The sequence below is a fragment of the Vulpes vulpes genome, chromosome 5 (assembly GCF_048418805.1).
Source record: "Vulpes vulpes isolate BD-2025 chromosome 5, VulVul3, whole genome shotgun sequence".
NCBI lineage: Eukaryota > Metazoa > Chordata > Mammalia > Carnivora > Canidae > Vulpes > Vulpes vulpes.
The window spans coordinates 22897232-22914096 of record NC_132784.1 but is presented as its reverse complement, the minus strand read 5'-3'; the positions used below and the strand labels follow the sequence as shown (position 1 = coordinate 22914096).

The window sequence follows — 16865 nt, the reverse complement described above, 5'->3', positions numbered from 1 at the left end:
ATATCCTCTATTTAAAAAATAATTTTTAAAACTATTTTAAAATATACAATCCATTCTTAGCGTCAGAGCTATACAAAAACAGGCTGCATTTGTTCCTGTGAGCTACAGTTTGACAATCCTAGGTGTCGATTCTAGACTTTAGAATCACACCTGAGGTTAAATCTTTGTTTCAAAACCTACTAGTGTATGACTAGTATGAGCAAGGGTACTTCCTTATATTTCAGCTTCTCCCTACAAAACAAACCTAGTTTGAATATTAGTTTAGAGCACTGAATAAACAAATGTATGTTTACATTTGCTCGGTATAGAGCCTGGCACAAAATTAATGTTCAGTAAATGGCAGCTATTATTACTGTAAGTGGTACCTTTTGCCTGAAATCGGAAAATGTCAGGAGACTCTCTTTAAGGTAAACAGAATTTAGAAGGCAATTATTCTCCTTAGGAATTCTGGTAGACATTTTTAGATGATTTGTAAGAGAAATTTATGGGTATTTAGGTAATTCTCTGATTCACTTATTCAGAAATACATGTTTTGCTACTATTTTGTCTTCTTGTAAAAGCCTTATGAGATGCAAAGGAGATAGGAAATAGGTGTTGAGAGTGTCTTATGATTCTGGAGGTACAGACTTACTTCTTGAGAGTTGAATATATATGCTTTTTTTCTGTGCTGACACAAATATCAGAAAGAATAATATGGGTATAGTATCTCCAAGTATGAATCACTGAAGTTAAAGCACTTAGTCTAAAAAGGTCTTTAATGAATTAATTACTTTAATGCATGAATATTCTAATCCAGAGTTTTGATACTGCACAGCACACTTTTTTTTAATAGATCCACAATCCATTCTGAAATAAGAACTCATCTGTTATTTTCTTTTTTCTGTAAAATATCTCATAAGACCTCCAAATATGTTTCTACTTTTCTTTATAAGAAAACAGAAGCTGTCGAAGAGGTTTCAGGCCTTGCTACAATCGTCGTTGCATTCCTCACAGCAAGTTATGTGATGGTGAAAATGACTGTGGCGACAACTCTGATGAACTGGAGTGTAAAGGTAAATGTATGTGGCATCAGCTGAGGAATATTCTTATGCTAAGTGTCTCCTGAACTTTTCCATAGTGTGTTCCTGAGAGTACAGTGGTTTCTACCCTTTTGGTATGTGGCCCCTGCTGATAGAGATGGACCACACTTCGGTAAATATCTCCAAAAGGGAGTTATTAGAGTTCATTGAAAATTATGACTATATTCTCTATTCTGGTTTCTATTCCTTTGCTCACCTCAAAACTCTTGTCATTTCTCATCTCTTCAGTTCTACTGCATTATTTATTATACATTTGTACCGGAATGTGTACTACTGAATGTACTGCTCCAAAAAATGCTCTCCTTTACTTATCAATTCTCTGTTTTTTCACATGACCTCATCATTTTCCTAGCAGTTGGACAATAAACCTTGGTGTTATCCTTGATTCTTCTTTCTACCATATTTTATCGCCCATCTATCCATATATCAATAAATCATCCAATTCTTTGAAATATCTTCCCTTTTAATCTGCCTTAAGCCTGGATTAACATAGTAGTCCTTTAACTAGTCTCCCTGTCTCTACTCTTTAGTTAATTCCAGGGTTGTTAGTCATGCTATGACATTTTATTGAATGTGTTTTCAGAGTGCTTACTGGGACCAATCAGCAAGCCAGATGATCTAGGACAGAATCTCAGCCCCAACAAGACACTGTCTTTGGGTAAAATATTATCCAATCTATGCCTTAGTTTCCCAAGCTGTAGGAAAAGAGGCAATAATTCAATGAGTATATTAATATTAAATAAACTCAGAACAGAATTTGGCATATAGCAAATGCTATGTAAGCATTCACTTGTTTTTTTAATCATGGCCCTGATAAAGATTCACAAATGGAGTCTTGGTGTATAGAGAATAGCAAACAAGTGTTTTAGTCTGACATTTAAGGCCTCTTAAAATCTGGATCCAACAGATTTTTCTAAATCAATTTCCCTTTAAAAATCTTCATTCATTGAACAAATTTCATTGAGTAAAATGCATTAAAGACAGACATAAAATTAATAAGTTATATTAATGAGTTCAAACTCCAAATGAAGACAGTTATTTAAAGATATGAAGGTGTATATCAGATGTAATGATTGCACATATAAAACTATAAGTTTTTTTGGGGGGGGAGTTGGAATAAAGTATAAATAAGGTAGAATGATCAAAATAGAAGGTAATTCCAAGTATAAATACTAATATTGAAAGCTGCAAATAATTTGATATGGTTAGAGCCAAATGGCATATTGGCAAGTGGTTTGAAAAAAAATAAGTCAAGTCAGAGAGAGGAACCAGTACTTGATGTTGTTTTTTGATGCTGTTTTAAGGAGCATGAACTTCACCTTGTAGTCACTAAAGAGTCACTGAAGGTTTAAAGGAAACCCAATACAATCTAATTTACATTTCAAAAAAAGGGGGGGTACTGTTTGTGCAAATAAAAACTATAATGCTGAGATGAGAAAGGTAAAACAGGAGGCTATCAGAGCAGCTAAATCTAAGAATAAAAAGTAGAGAGACAGATACACAACAGAATTTTTAAAGGTGGTATAATAGGCCATCCTGGGTAATAAACAGAGAAAACATAGACATAGAAAGAATTGACAAGTTTCATGAACTGTTTTCTTCCCTGTTTTAAAACTATTTGTTTTTCATTATTTTTTAAATTTACGTTGGTGGGTTTGTTCATGTGGGCTCAGGGATAAGATAATAAAGATGGTTTGCATTCTGAGAGTGGAGCACCTGTAGGCATTCAGATAGAACTGCTCCAAAGACATTTAGGTAGATACAGATCTGGAGCTCAGTTAGTAGATTAAAATAGGAGTGTTGAGTTTGGACTTACTACAGAGAGAAAGCTCAGAGGATGTATAGAGTACTAGTCGTTGTAGGAGAGTACATTAGAATTACCTATTGAAATAAAAAAAAAAAGACACTAATAATATAAAAAAGGAGAAATTGACCAAAGGAGTAATGGAAAGATCTTCATGAGAAATGTATTGTTATTATTTTTTTTAATCAGTTAGCATTTTAAGGTGTTAAGGGAAGGCAAGAGGGCAGGTATAGGTAAGGCAGTCATTGAACCTGGCAAATAGGAGATAATCTCTTGGTTACCTTCATGCAAGTCAATTCAGTGGAATGGTAAAGAAAAGCCAAATCTCCCTGGGATCGTGCAGAAAATGGATGGTGAAGGAGTAAATAAAGTAAAACTTTGTTTAGAAAACATTGATGATAAAGGAAAGATGTGAAGTACAGATGCTATGAGAAGGCGATGCAAAGTTGTGTTAGAGAACAGAATGTGTACAGATCAATTTGTAGCTAGAAAAGTTTGGTTTGGAAGTTACTCCACATCTTAGACTAAGACATTGGCCAAACACTTGAGTAGCTCACTAGCTAAGGTTGACACTGTAGTGTAGGAAGAGCCAGATACTTTTGCAGATTAAATCAGCTGTTATTTCATATTATCTATAAAAGATTAAAAATGATAAAATATAGTAAGCTACAGGGAATAAGTGGAGGGAAATGAAGTATTTGGAAGAAAGGAGGAAAGCAAACTAGAAGTTAGAACCCCCCCAAAGGGCATTTTTTTTGTCAGTTATTTGCAAGCAGGAAAAGAGAATATAATGAAGATGTTATAAGATAACTAGGATAGACGTTATAGGAAACTAGGATAAAGATAAGAATATCAAGCTAGAATGTAAAGGAATGGAACAAAAGATACAGAGAGCAGATTTTAAAACAAAGGTCATAAGAGGGACCATGGAAAGCTAATACGTTACAGTGGATTTTCTTGAAAAAATGAAAAAAAAATTCAAAGGTGATAAATAAATTAGTGAATTTGGGTTCATGAAATATAGCACCCACTACCTGGTAGGTGTATATTAAATTCTTATGTGGTAAGTGAAGAAATAAGTTTTCCAAAAAATACAGATAGGTTTTATCCTGCCTAACATCATCAATATGCTGCTGAATAACAATAAAAATAACTCAAAATGTTATTTCCCCTTTCGTAGGCTAAACTCTTGATTTCTGGGTTATAGCTAGCTCAGCCAGCTCCTTGGGCAATAACTACTGCATTTGTGAATCAAGTTTCTGTTAAAACTTTTATTTTGTTGTAAGAATAGTGTAAAACTAGGGATCCCTGGGTGGCGCAGCGGTTTGGCGCCGGCCTTTGGCCCAGGGTGCGATCCTGGAGACCTGGAATTGAATCCCACATCGGGCTCCCAGTGCATGGAGCCTGCTTCTCCCTCTGCCTGTGTCTCTGCCTCTCTCTCTCTCTCTCTCTCTCTCTCTCTGTGACTATCATAAAAAAAAAAAAGAATAGTGTAAAACTAATAGCAATTGGATACCTTAAAAACAGCAGCAACAACAAAATGTATGCCTTGAAATTCTTCCCGCAGAATGTAGGACATTTAAACTAACAGTGTGTGTGGAAACTCAAACATACACCATATTACTTACTAGAAATTAGTAGATTTAAGTGGACTCTCTCTTTTAGGAGAAACAAACAGGTAGCTTTTTAGATGAGAGATTACTTATTACAGTTATATCTTTTGGATTTGAGTTTTCTCACAAATTTGTTCACATGGTGTCCTTGTCAGTCACATTTCACATCCTAAGGGAGAGATTTCTCTGGGTCCATATCCTATAAGCCAGTTTATCTTATAAATCAGTAATTCAGATGTGTATCCATGCAGCAAATGGAACCTTACAGTATCTAAAAGATGATGAAGTTTGAAAAGAAGGACGGAAGGGCTCGAAGATAATGGAAAAGAGTTTTCTTTCCAAGTCTTTTCTTCCAGATACTCCTTCTCTGTTTCTATCGTCCATACAACATGTACATGCAGTCCTTTGTTGTATATATGTGTGCAGACACACACACACAAACCACTTATTACTGTTTAATGTAAATAAAGACGCGAAGAATTCAAATTAGTACAATAGAAAGTCAATATATACAAAAGAGTTTGATAGGCTATGGAGAGAGACTACAGTGGCATCATCTGTAAATTATTTGAAGTACTATTGCACTTTTATTTCTTTAGTTTAGATGTTCATAATAATATTAATATATTAATCATATATAATTAGTTCATAATATATCAATATATTAATAGTAATATATTAATTAGTTTAGATGTTCATAATAATACCATATTAATTATATGATTAATAATATAATATGAATATATTAATATTAATATGTTATTGTTATCATTATTATTCCACAAGGCAGAGTGGAAATGGATGTTACAAGGAATCAGTTTTGGTTTCTTCTCCATTTGAGGGAAAGCACAACCCTAAAGCCTTGTAAATCTTTTATAACTGCCCTGAGAGTTTTAGACCCCAGGCAATCTGGCGGGGTGGGAGCAGAGGGGGGATAACTTGAAGAGTTCTTCAGAAAGTTTGTCACCCTGGTTTCCTCTTCCAGTGTGTGTGAGAGATTGAGTAAATAGGTTTAGGAGAGCACATAATATCCCTCCTTCTCTCCCTATTGAGATGTTTCTAATTACTCCCCTTGGGAAGTATCTGAACTTGCCGGGATCACTTGGACACCTTTAGGAGAACTGGAAAGCTAAGTAGTTCTAAGGCTACCTGATAGAGAGGAAACTGGTCTTAGTTTTTTGTATTTTTTTTCATAAGTTCAGAGCAAAACTTTGAAGATTCCACAAACAATAAGCAAAAGAAAAGAATAAGCATGCCTATAGATGAAATCATCATTCCTTCTGGGTTTGCATACCCTTAGAGCCTAAGCAGTAAATAAAATAAAAGATGTGGCTTGAGAGTAAACAAATGAGACATGACAGCAAATTTAATGCTTGCCTCTTAGCCTCTTTCTTTCTTTCTTTCTCTCTTTCTTTCTTTCTCTCTTTCTTCTTTATTTCTTCTTTCTTCTTTCTTTCTCTTTCCATGTCAGCTGCCCTGTGCTGCCTCTGGGCAGGGAATTTGGAAGAGAAAACATTGATTTAAGTTATTTATAAGAAATGTCCTAAAATCACAAAATCCATGTTTTACCTTTCCTATCTCATTAAATCTTTTTACTGACATGGAATCAAGAAAGTGGATGCAAGAAAAATTAAGAAAGTATGTGAGGTAAAGAATGGTTTTACTTTCTCTTTTACTGCTGCTTTGATCCACAGTCCCTGTCAGATCTTCCTTTGTAGTATCTTATTGCTATTCCTGGGGTGGCTCTGGTATGTTTTCACTCACATTTTGTGGGCTTACTTTTTCTTTTGGACTATCTGGAGGGAAAAGTCTTGTATTTCTCACTTGGATTATCTTTATTAGGACTACATTATTTTCTTTTCTCTCTTTTTCAGACTTTTAGCCTGAGGAAAAATTGTCAGAAAGCTTTCATATTCACTTGACAAATTAGAGATTCCAACATATTTCTCCCTCAAAAATCACCCTAAGGGTGAAACAAATTTCAATACTTGACTGACCAAAACAAAGTGAGGAAGAAATATAGTTGAAGGAACATAGAGGAAGAGGTTTTGGTAAAAGAGGTATTTGTTTACCTATTTAATACAGTTCCTGCATTCCCATGGATTTCTCCTATCTCCCTCTCCTTCCGTGCTTCTAAATGCTGGAGATGTTAATCCTCACAACCATCTTGTCGCTGCTACATATGCAATTTTGCAACCTCTTAGTATGTCCCATTGCAATGTGACTTAGCATTCTATTTAACCCTCTGGTGGGTTCCATACTTTATATCAAGTCACAGACTCTGTGAAGAGAGGATTTGAAGTAAAGAACAGTCTTCCTATTTGCATCTTGCATGTATTCTGATAGGCCTTCCCGTCCTTCTCACCAAGATTCATTAGCCCTATTTTTAATTGGAAAATGGTAGAAAAACACATCCTGCAAATATTACACTCTCTACTCAGTCCTCCTGAGCCCCTACTTCATTCTTACCCCACGTTCTTCTTTTAAATGCAAATCTTAACTTCCCTTTCCACCTTCACAGTTAGAGTTTCTTTTCATCTACTCAGAATTCCTTTCCTTTCTTTCTTCTTCTCAGAATTCCATCAAAAACTGAGTTCCACTTGCTACATATCTCTACTCCTCTCACAAGGCATTCTTTACGTTTACTTCCACCTGAGGGCCCCAGTACAGCCTTTGAAACACCATTACTGTAATATTGCGGGATCTCCAGCCCTCATAACTATGTGAGATGCTATCCTCATGTTCATGGGGGTCATGATTCGCCTCTTCATCCTTTCTGCCACCAATCCCCACTCAGATGGACTCCCTGCAATGTACACAGAAGATTCTCTGTGGCAGTTTGGGGAGAGATAGAGATGATGTAATGAGTTGTGACTGTCCCCATTGGGATCATTCTGGTATTCTTAAATTCTAACTGTAAGTGTAAGATAGAAACTCAAGGGAGATAAATCTTTGTAGACTCTCTAGGAACATTGCCATGGTCTAGAATATTGTTTCACAGGAGAAATGAATCCTGTCTTCTAAATAAAAGGATTATAAGGAGTCTTTAGGAACACAATGTCTTAATAGGGGATTGCTAATAGATAGCAAAGTAAGAAACAAAACGTAAATGCTTGCCATGATTATTTTCTATGTTATGTCTTTCATTTACTGTTTCTATTGAAAAAATATTGAATGTGAAATGTAATAGAAAGGTATATGGAAGAGATTTTGCTTTTTTAGACATAAAAGAAGAGTATCTTTTTTTTCATGTTTAGAACAGTGTATTTATCTCTAGTCATAATAGCATTATATGTTTTATAAGATAAGATGTTATTTTTAATGAAGAAAACACTGAAGCAATTATAATTGCAAATTGTAAATAAAACATTTATTCTAATCATCATTTAAGCGCAAATAAGGACACAATTGCAAGATACAATTAAATATAATAAGAGCAGTGCATTATGAAATACAAATGACATACACACCCTTGAGTAAAATTTGCATATTTTAAGGTAGCATTTTAACCATTTACAATTGATATAATTTCTATTTATAATTAAATAAGGTCTTTAAAATATCAACACTAGTAAAAGTGGCATAATCAAAGAGCCCTTCAGGTTGTACATTTACATAATCAACCTGTGGAAATTTGAATTTGGAATAAAAATCTCACCTAAGCTAATCTAATGTACATAGCATGTCATGCACCTGTTCACAACATATTGCTGGAAACCATTATATGGTAATGAATGTGTGAGCAAAGTAGAAAGGAATATATGATTAAGCATAAGCTATTCTGTATAAGGTATATATAATGACAGTAGCATATTGAAACTGATTTTCATCTAAGCATAGCAGGGGATCGTAAAGTCATACTTTCTAACAATAGAGACAAGTCATACCACATTTATGTTTCTTTCATGAGGCATTCATCTTTCCTATACCAAATGTTAGTGATATGGCCATATAAAGGAGGATAACATAGCATGGAAGGCTTTCTACATTGCTGAGCTATTTCCTCTGAGTAATAAAGCAAATGTTCAGTGGTTTCTCCATCTCAGTCTCTTTCTCTCACTGTCTGTCTGGCTCTTTTTATCAAAGCAGGGAATGTTCCACTTCTTTGCAACCAGATTGGGATTTCCTTGTACTTCCTCTAGCCATTTGCTTAGTGTTATAGCCTTGTACTTTTGAAGTTGGAAGGAAAAAGAATTTTCAGCAACATTTGATTTTTTTGTATGTTGGCTTGGTGTTGGACCGATACTGTCATGGGAACAAGGCACAATCCTTGCTTTCATGAAGCTTACAACTTAGTGCGGGAGCAGATACACAAACAGGCAATTGCAATGAACTATTGTAGGTACCACAACAGAGGAAAGAATATGGTACAAGGGAAGATATATGAGGCATCTAACCCAAGCTTGGGGGTGGAACTGGGAGCCATGGATCAAGTTTGACTTCTCAAAGTTAAAGCAAAATAAAACAAAATTATATAAATTAGTTAAAATTTAGATCTTGCTCAACTTACACTACAGTTAGGTCCCAATAAACCCATAATAAATTGAAAATATTGTAAGTTGAAAATGCACTTATTAACCTAACCTACCAAATGTCTTAGCTTAGCCTAGCCTATTTTAAATGTACTCAGAACAAATTACATTAGGCTATAGTCAGGCAAAATCATCTAACACAAAGCCTATACTAAAGTATTGCATATATTATGCAATTTAGTGACTACTCTACTGAGAGTGAAAAACAGGATGGTGTCTGGGTAAAGAATGGTTGTAAGTGTATTCATTGTTTACCCTCGTGGTCACACAGCTTACTGGGAGCTGTGGCTCACTGGTTCTGCACAGCATCAAGAAAGAGTATCTTATTGCATATCTCTAAGCCAGAAAAAGATCAAAATTCAAAATCTGAAGTACTGAAAGCTTAATGGCTTTCCCACTACAACAAAGTCGAAAAATCGTGCAGAACCGTGGTAAGTTGGGGACCATCTGTACTCAAGATGTTAGAGCAAGGAGTCACTTTTGTCTCATCTATCCGTTTATTTATATACCTGTTTTTCCAGTTTCAACCTGTGCCGCTGTTGAGTTCCGTTGTGCAGATGGAACATGCATTCCAAGATCAGCACGGTGCAACCAGAACATAGATTGCGCAGATGCTTCAGATGAAAAGAACTGCAGTAAGATATTCCATTACCTTTTGTTTGTTCATCGCTGGGTACCTTTGGCATTCCGTCTAACACTGCCCAATGTTTCACTGAACCTTGTCCAGCGTTGATATGTAATTAACCCCTGTTGTGTAGGATAATTGCGTTTCTATTTCTTCAAATGAGGTTAACTTTTCTTGTTTCTGTGACCTGCATAGAAGGCTCCTAATCTTTGCAGATGAGGTGTTTTTCATTTTTCTATTTGCCTCCTTGTAGATAACACAGATTGTACACATTTCTATAAACTTGGAGTGAAAACCACAGGGTTTATAAGATGTAATTCGACCTCACTGTGTGTCCTGCCAAGCTGGATATGTGATGGTTCTAACGACTGTGGGGACTACTCAGATGAATTAAAATGCCCAGGTAATTCTAGAAAGAAAAAAAAAATTTACCTTGAGATTTAGAGGCTCATTGTATAAAATAAACTTATTAAATATGTCCAGTGGTTAGGATTAAAATTTAAATGATGTAGAGTAAATTACAAGGGATCATCCTGTTCCAAACATGCCCCTTGATCTTTTTTAATGAGTTATGAAATGATACTCAAGAAATCTGTTCTGTATTTGGATCGATTTCCTTTTAAGGTTCAGTTCATGACTAATCCTCTTAAAGTTGATGATTAAGTCTTTCTTAAAATATGTGATCTCTAAAATTGCCAGGGAGGTATTACATAGTGAGAAAAAACTATGCATACACTAAAGGGAAAGAGAAACATTTCTTACCACTAGCTTTACTCAATGCCATACAGCTTGTATTTGCCATGTTAGACTGTTTGATGAAGTTTACACAATCTTCCGACATAGTAGTACGGGGTAATAGCAATTATCACTGAGTCAGGGCCAGAAAGGCATATTTATATCTGACTTTTAACCATCTTTACATACATAAATTCTAAAAGTGTCATTTGTATTCTTAGCAGAATGTTTTCCATTAAAAAGTCATGATCCTGTTCTTTTGAATTATTTCAGAAAACAAATGAAAAAAAAAAAAAAGAAAAGAAAATAAGAGTGTTAAATTACTGTAACTGGAAGTAGATATGATTTGTAGGAAACTATTAAATGTGTCCTCATACTATATTTCTTTCTCCTTATCCTGCTGCTTCACTCACTTTTTCCATGTTTAGTTGACATATAATAATTTTTTGAAATATTTAATAAACTACATTCGTAGATATTCTATACAGCGGCATAAACACGTGCACACAATCTACTGTGAAAAACCTATATTTTTAAATCATAATCTATCACCTAATTGGGCAACAGCAGATTCCTTTTATTTATTTTTTGTTTTCGTGCTCAACAGTGTGTAACATTCTATGATACCATTTTTGTCCCTTCTAGATTTGGAAGGCTAGCTGCATTGTAGAAGGAGTTCAAGAACTTTTCTGGCTTTATGAAGAATTTTTATATACACTGGGGACTGTGGCTCACCACAACTCTTCCACATTATATTTCTAATTAAATAAAATATTTTAAAAGAAATATAGTAGCATTGATTTAGACTCCTGGAGCCTGGGTGTCTAGATTCTTAATCCATTGTTCTTTCTACAACAATTATGTACCTCACAGTAGCTGTAGTTAATTTTAAAAATTAATATGAAGGCAACATATAATGGATACCCATTAAACTTACATATATATATAAAAACTTATTATATATCACATATAATATAATATATTATATTAATATAATATATTATACATAATATAACATGACTGTGGTCTTTATATATTTTTAATATTAATAAATTATTTTAAAGTTAACTTTTAAATAAATAACTTTTAATTTATTATTTAGTTAAATTATTATTTAGTTAAATTATACTATTAACTAAATTAACTATTAGTTAATTATAGTTATATAATTAACTATATAACTATTAGTTAATTATAATTAACTATAATTAACTATAATTATAATTAACTATAATTAACTATAATTATAATTAACTATAATTAACTAATAGTTATATAATAGTAATTATACTATTAACTATTAACTAAATTATTATTTAGGTAAATTATACTGTTAAATATAGTTAATAAATTATTAATTTATTAATTTAGTTATTTAAAATAACTTTTAAGTAAAGAATTGTGATTATAATAAAGAAGAAAGGGGAGCTCATGTAGACTAATAAGACAGGTAGATAGACAGAAAGCCAGTAGTGGGTCAGTCTAAATACCTTAGTTTGTATTGAGGCTAGTCCTAAGAAAAAGTAAGACATAAATCACAGGACTTTTGGGTTTAGTGGTGAATTTTGTCAAAAATTTTACTTTCATCTTTAATCTACAAAGTTGACAGTTGAAAAGATATAATGAAATAATTATCTTAATACAGCTACAATGGATTATTGTTGTGTGATTATTACAGTGTGAATGGATTATTATAGTGTGATATATATACTATAAAATTTGCTTCCAAATTGGCTCTGGACCAGTCAGTCTAAAACTATGTAAAGCTGATGGTGCAAGGGAACTGATGACATTCAGTTGAGAAAAATCTAACATTTTATATGCAGCCTTAGAAGTCAGAATAATACAAAACTATACAATCTAAAAAATATATATATAATAATTTTACATACAAATACATATGCTTCTCATGATATTTCTCATGATTAACAGTTCTAGAGATTCTAAGTTCTCTTTCTTTTTAAAATAAAGAATGCTTGTATAAACCTTATCAAAGCATGCTCAGATTATAGGACAGTAGGAGCATCATGCCCACACTTTCTCAGTAAAAATCCATTAATCTTTTTATGTTATTTATTTTTATGAATATAGAATTACAGGCATTTTCCACCAAAGATGCTTCTTTGGCCTTAGGCTCATTCACTTTATAATTACCTCAGTTATTTTTTTTAATTTATCTTAATGTGAATCCACATTATTTGGATTTAACACGTTTTTTCATTAGTATCTTCCTTCAGATCCAGGATCCAATCCTAGATCGGATTTGATTATCATGTCTTCCTTGTCTCCTCTGGTCTGTGCTGGGTTTTTTGTTGTTTTTTGTTTGTTTGTTTGTTTTAGCTTTTCCTTGGTTTTCATGACCTTGACCCTCTTGAAGAGACCATCTTGGCTCTTTTTTTAATTCAAGTATTCTTATTTATATCTTCCGTTAAGGAATATTACTGTTTTATTATCTACCTATATTGCGGAAGTCTAAGATTAATTCAAATTTTTTGACATTACATTTTGTATTTTATCACAGTTCAAAACAAACACAAATGTGAAGAAAATTATTTTGGTTGTCCTAGTGGAAGATGCATTTTGAATACCTGGATATGTGATGGTCAGAAAGATTGTGAAGATGGACTTGATGAATTCCATTGTGGTGAGACATTATATGTTATTCTATATGTCATATTATTATTTATATGCCAGTGTTTTATTACATAGGGCTTTTATATAAAACATTACTAATTAATTTTAACAATTATCATTTTTATTAGATAATACAAAAATGAACATAGAGCAGAAGAACTTAAAATGAGGAATAAGTCTCCTGCCCCAGACTTTTCTTTCAACTTTTCCTGCTTTTGTTAGTGGTTACCTTCATCGGTCTAAATGATGTACCTTTATTTTCGGACCTATTAACTTAAAATGTTAACATATTTACTTTCTGCAATGAAAAATAAGGATTTAGCTCCCTACTTACTATTGACTAAAATTATTCTAAATGTTTCTATTAATTACATGTTTAGCTTTAAATAGTACTTAAACTTGTATTTCCTCAAACTCTCGTCTTTCACCACCTGCCTCCTAATTTCTGTGTGTGTGTGTACATTCATTTTACTTGGCAAGGCAAGACAGATTTTTTAAATTTATTTTATAGAATTTATGGATTTTGTAATTTCTAGGACAAAGAAATTTCCTATAGGGAAAGAAAGCATATATTCACTAATTTCATTTAACACAAATAACATACACTATGGTGAATAGACAAAATAGAAGAAAAGATTAAAAATGGATCCTCTATGAAATGTCAAACTCCTCTAAAAGTAAATGTCATCTTGAAATATGAAGGTGCATTTTGTTTGATTAAGATGCTATATATCTTTACATTAGAGTCAGATTGTGAACAGGATTAACAGAGAACTTTACAAATAGTTTATGTAGATTCATAGTATCTGGACAGGAAGCCATTAGATGGTTGTATTTTCTTTAGTTTCATTTTTTCCAGTCTTTAGTTTTTCTAAACTTCTCTCTTTTATAAGTTATCTAAGTGAATATTTTAAATTAAGATACAAGGGTTTAAAGTAGTCTATAGCATCAAAATCTAAATGTTTATTTTTATTACAATTTACATTTGGAATAGTTGAATTTGGAAAGATTTGATTTTTGGATCTTGTCTGGTGATGCTGAGTGGAGGGATAGGCTGAAGGTGGAGGAGAACAATCATAAACCTCACCTTGGAATTAAATAGAATACATTATTATACATGAATAATTTGGTAATAAAACAAAAGCCACCTTACCAATCATTTTGGATTATTATTAGTCAGACTTTAGTGTCCTCAAAAGAAGTAAAAATATCTAAGTGTTTAGTATGTATGGATGTGAAACTGGTGACTTGTCATCAAGCTAAAACCTCTTTAGTCACCCCATCATTAAAAACAAATATATATGCTGGTGAATATATCATATTGTAATTTTTCCTATGACACATTTTTTTTCTCTATTTCTCCAAAAAGCAATTAGAAATTAGAAGGAATGACTAAACCACACTTGGAATATTTGTTTTATATCTGTGCACCAGATGTTGTGTTTTTTGTGTTGGTTTGCTTTGTTTTTAAATGACACCCTGGAATATATTTAGGGGAGAGTGGCTAGCGTAATGAGCAGCTCAAAGTCAAACCCTGTGAAAATTCTGTGGGAGAAAAAATGTTGCATAACCTGGCCACTGAGAGGGAATACACAGGCTGTTGTCAAAATTTCATAGAGCTGTCATAGGCTAAGAAGAATTTGGCTTGTTTTATCATAGGACAATTTATTTTAGCAGAGTCTAAGGAAGGACTTTCTCATTGTCAGATCTGTCCAAAGACAGTCTCAAATTATATTTTTTTTCTTTTTCATCTAAAACAAACATTTTTGTTTGTTTTCTAGATTCTTCTTGTTCTTGGAACCAATTTGCTTGTTCTGCACAAAAATGTATATCTAAACATTGGATCTGTGATGGAGAGGATGATTGCGGGGATGGATTAGATGAAAGTGATAGCATTTGCGGTGAGTTGTTTCTTTTGTGTTCTCAAGTTTGAGGCATATGATATATATGCACTAGTATTTTAGATCATATATAAAACTCTGTTTTCTACTGTGTTAAATTTAGCATTACATTTCTATCTAGCTGGATTTATGATTTTAATGACAACCTATTATTCTATTTTTTATATACACAGTTATTCAATTTTTAGAATTTTTTCTGAATATTCACACAATGAATGTATTTGTTAATTTTACTTTTTTAGTCTTCAAATTATTCTTTAGCCTAGATCTGAATGACTGGGATTACTTGCATCAAATGATCAAACATTTTTTATAGCCTTTGATATGAATAGTTAAATTACCCTTCAAAATATCCTGATTTATACTGCCACAAGCCACACATGCTATTTGCATTTGTATACACATGTATTTTGGTGATTATTATTACTGAATTATAGGAAGTAAAAAAGGGCGCTATTGTATATAATTTTAAAATGTACTTCAAAAAACAGCTTTATAGGATTAGAGTTTAGTTTGAGTGTCCTACTACATATCAACTACAAAGCCAATGTAATTGCTTTTAAATAATCATAAACATTAAACAAATAGCTTAAATGGAATTATTAACTTAAAATTTTAAGAGGTAAAAGAGGAGATGGTCCAATCTGTATAAATTTATGACAAATAGCCAGGCATTCTATTAATTTATTTATTTACATGCCTATTTGTCTATCTTTCTGATCTATTTCTATATGTGTTTGTATTTATAGGCATAAAATATTTAGTCATTATATTAGCACTGTTTCATAGCTGTTATTCTACCCTATTTTAGAGGGAAAAGGATCTGAGTCATAGGATAAGGTACATGTACAGAGTGAAGTATACTTAACACCACTTTTAAATTTCAGTAGTTGTGGCCTGCTTTTTAGGTCACTACCATGGAGACAGATAGATAGGATTTTATACTACTCAAGCCAAACTGAAGTTCTCTGTAAATAATATAAAATTGGAAGTGTCCTCTGAAAGTAGGCAATTTATTTTCTGGTATTTAAGCCACCCCAAATCTACTTTTTATTTACACAGCTGAAACAACTTAGTTATACAACAGATAAAGATAGAAAAATCACTATCAAAAAGCTCTGAAAGGAAAAAGAAATCAGTAATCAATTGTATTGTCTAGCTGGTCACTTTTAACTCTTTTGTTTTTCTTTGCTATTAATTTTCTTTGATTTTAACAAAATAATTACCTACTTAGGATGGATGGGTTGAACATGTTTCCAGTCTTTAAAATCATCTTGCTTTTTGACCCTTTGTTTAACCCTATATTAAATGGCTCAGTTGATACTTCTGTCCTTCCTGAGTGGATACAATATAGTAGAAGATATAAAGACCCTGAAACCAGAGTTGAATCCTCCTACATCTGTATTTTCCTTACTTATTAAGAGGATACAAAAAAGAACTCCTTTATGTAACTATAGTGGTCATCTATACATGATTTGTACACATGTACACAATATAAATTATTTCCCTTCTCTTTTGTTCTATTTCTCCTGCTCTCTCCCTTATTTTTCAGTATTATTGCCACATCTACATCTATCAGAGTCCTGATAATTTTTTTTAAAGAATTAAAATGGTAATGGACATGTTTACTTGTTATCAAAACACTCAGTCTATTTCATTTAATTACAGACTGCATTTTACATGCTAACTACCAACCTGGAGACACATTTAAAAAAGAAAAAACCTGCTTTTGACTCAGTATCATTCAATGAACTGAATTTAATATACTAGAATTGGAAAGGAATTTTATAAATAATTTATTTCAGTGGTTCTCCTCTCTAGTGCACAAAAGATCCTTCTTAGAAGTTTGTTAAAAATGTAGATTCTTAATCTTCACCTTCAAATATTCTAATGTGGGCTGTAAACACAACCTTTCTTAAGAAGCACAAGAATGGTTCTGACT

At 32.7% G+C, this 16865-nt stretch overlaps 1 protein-coding gene across 1 annotated transcript in view; it reads left to right on the top strand.

Moving 5' to 3' along the window:
• LRP1B (LDL receptor related protein 1B) overlaps positions 1-16865 on the top strand; it is a 1812620-nt gene that overhangs the window by 1546397 nt on the left and 249358 nt on the right. Inside the window, exons 47-51 of the mRNA XM_072757648.1 lie at positions 933-1052; positions 9550-9663; positions 9907-10056; positions 12910-13032; positions 14804-14923. Of these exons, the coding sequence (XP_072613749.1) occupies positions 933-1052; positions 9550-9663; positions 9907-10056; positions 12910-13032; positions 14804-14923 (627 nt within the window). The remainder of the gene's footprint in view (positions 1-932; positions 1053-9549; positions 9664-9906; positions 10057-12909; positions 13033-14803; positions 14924-16865) is intronic.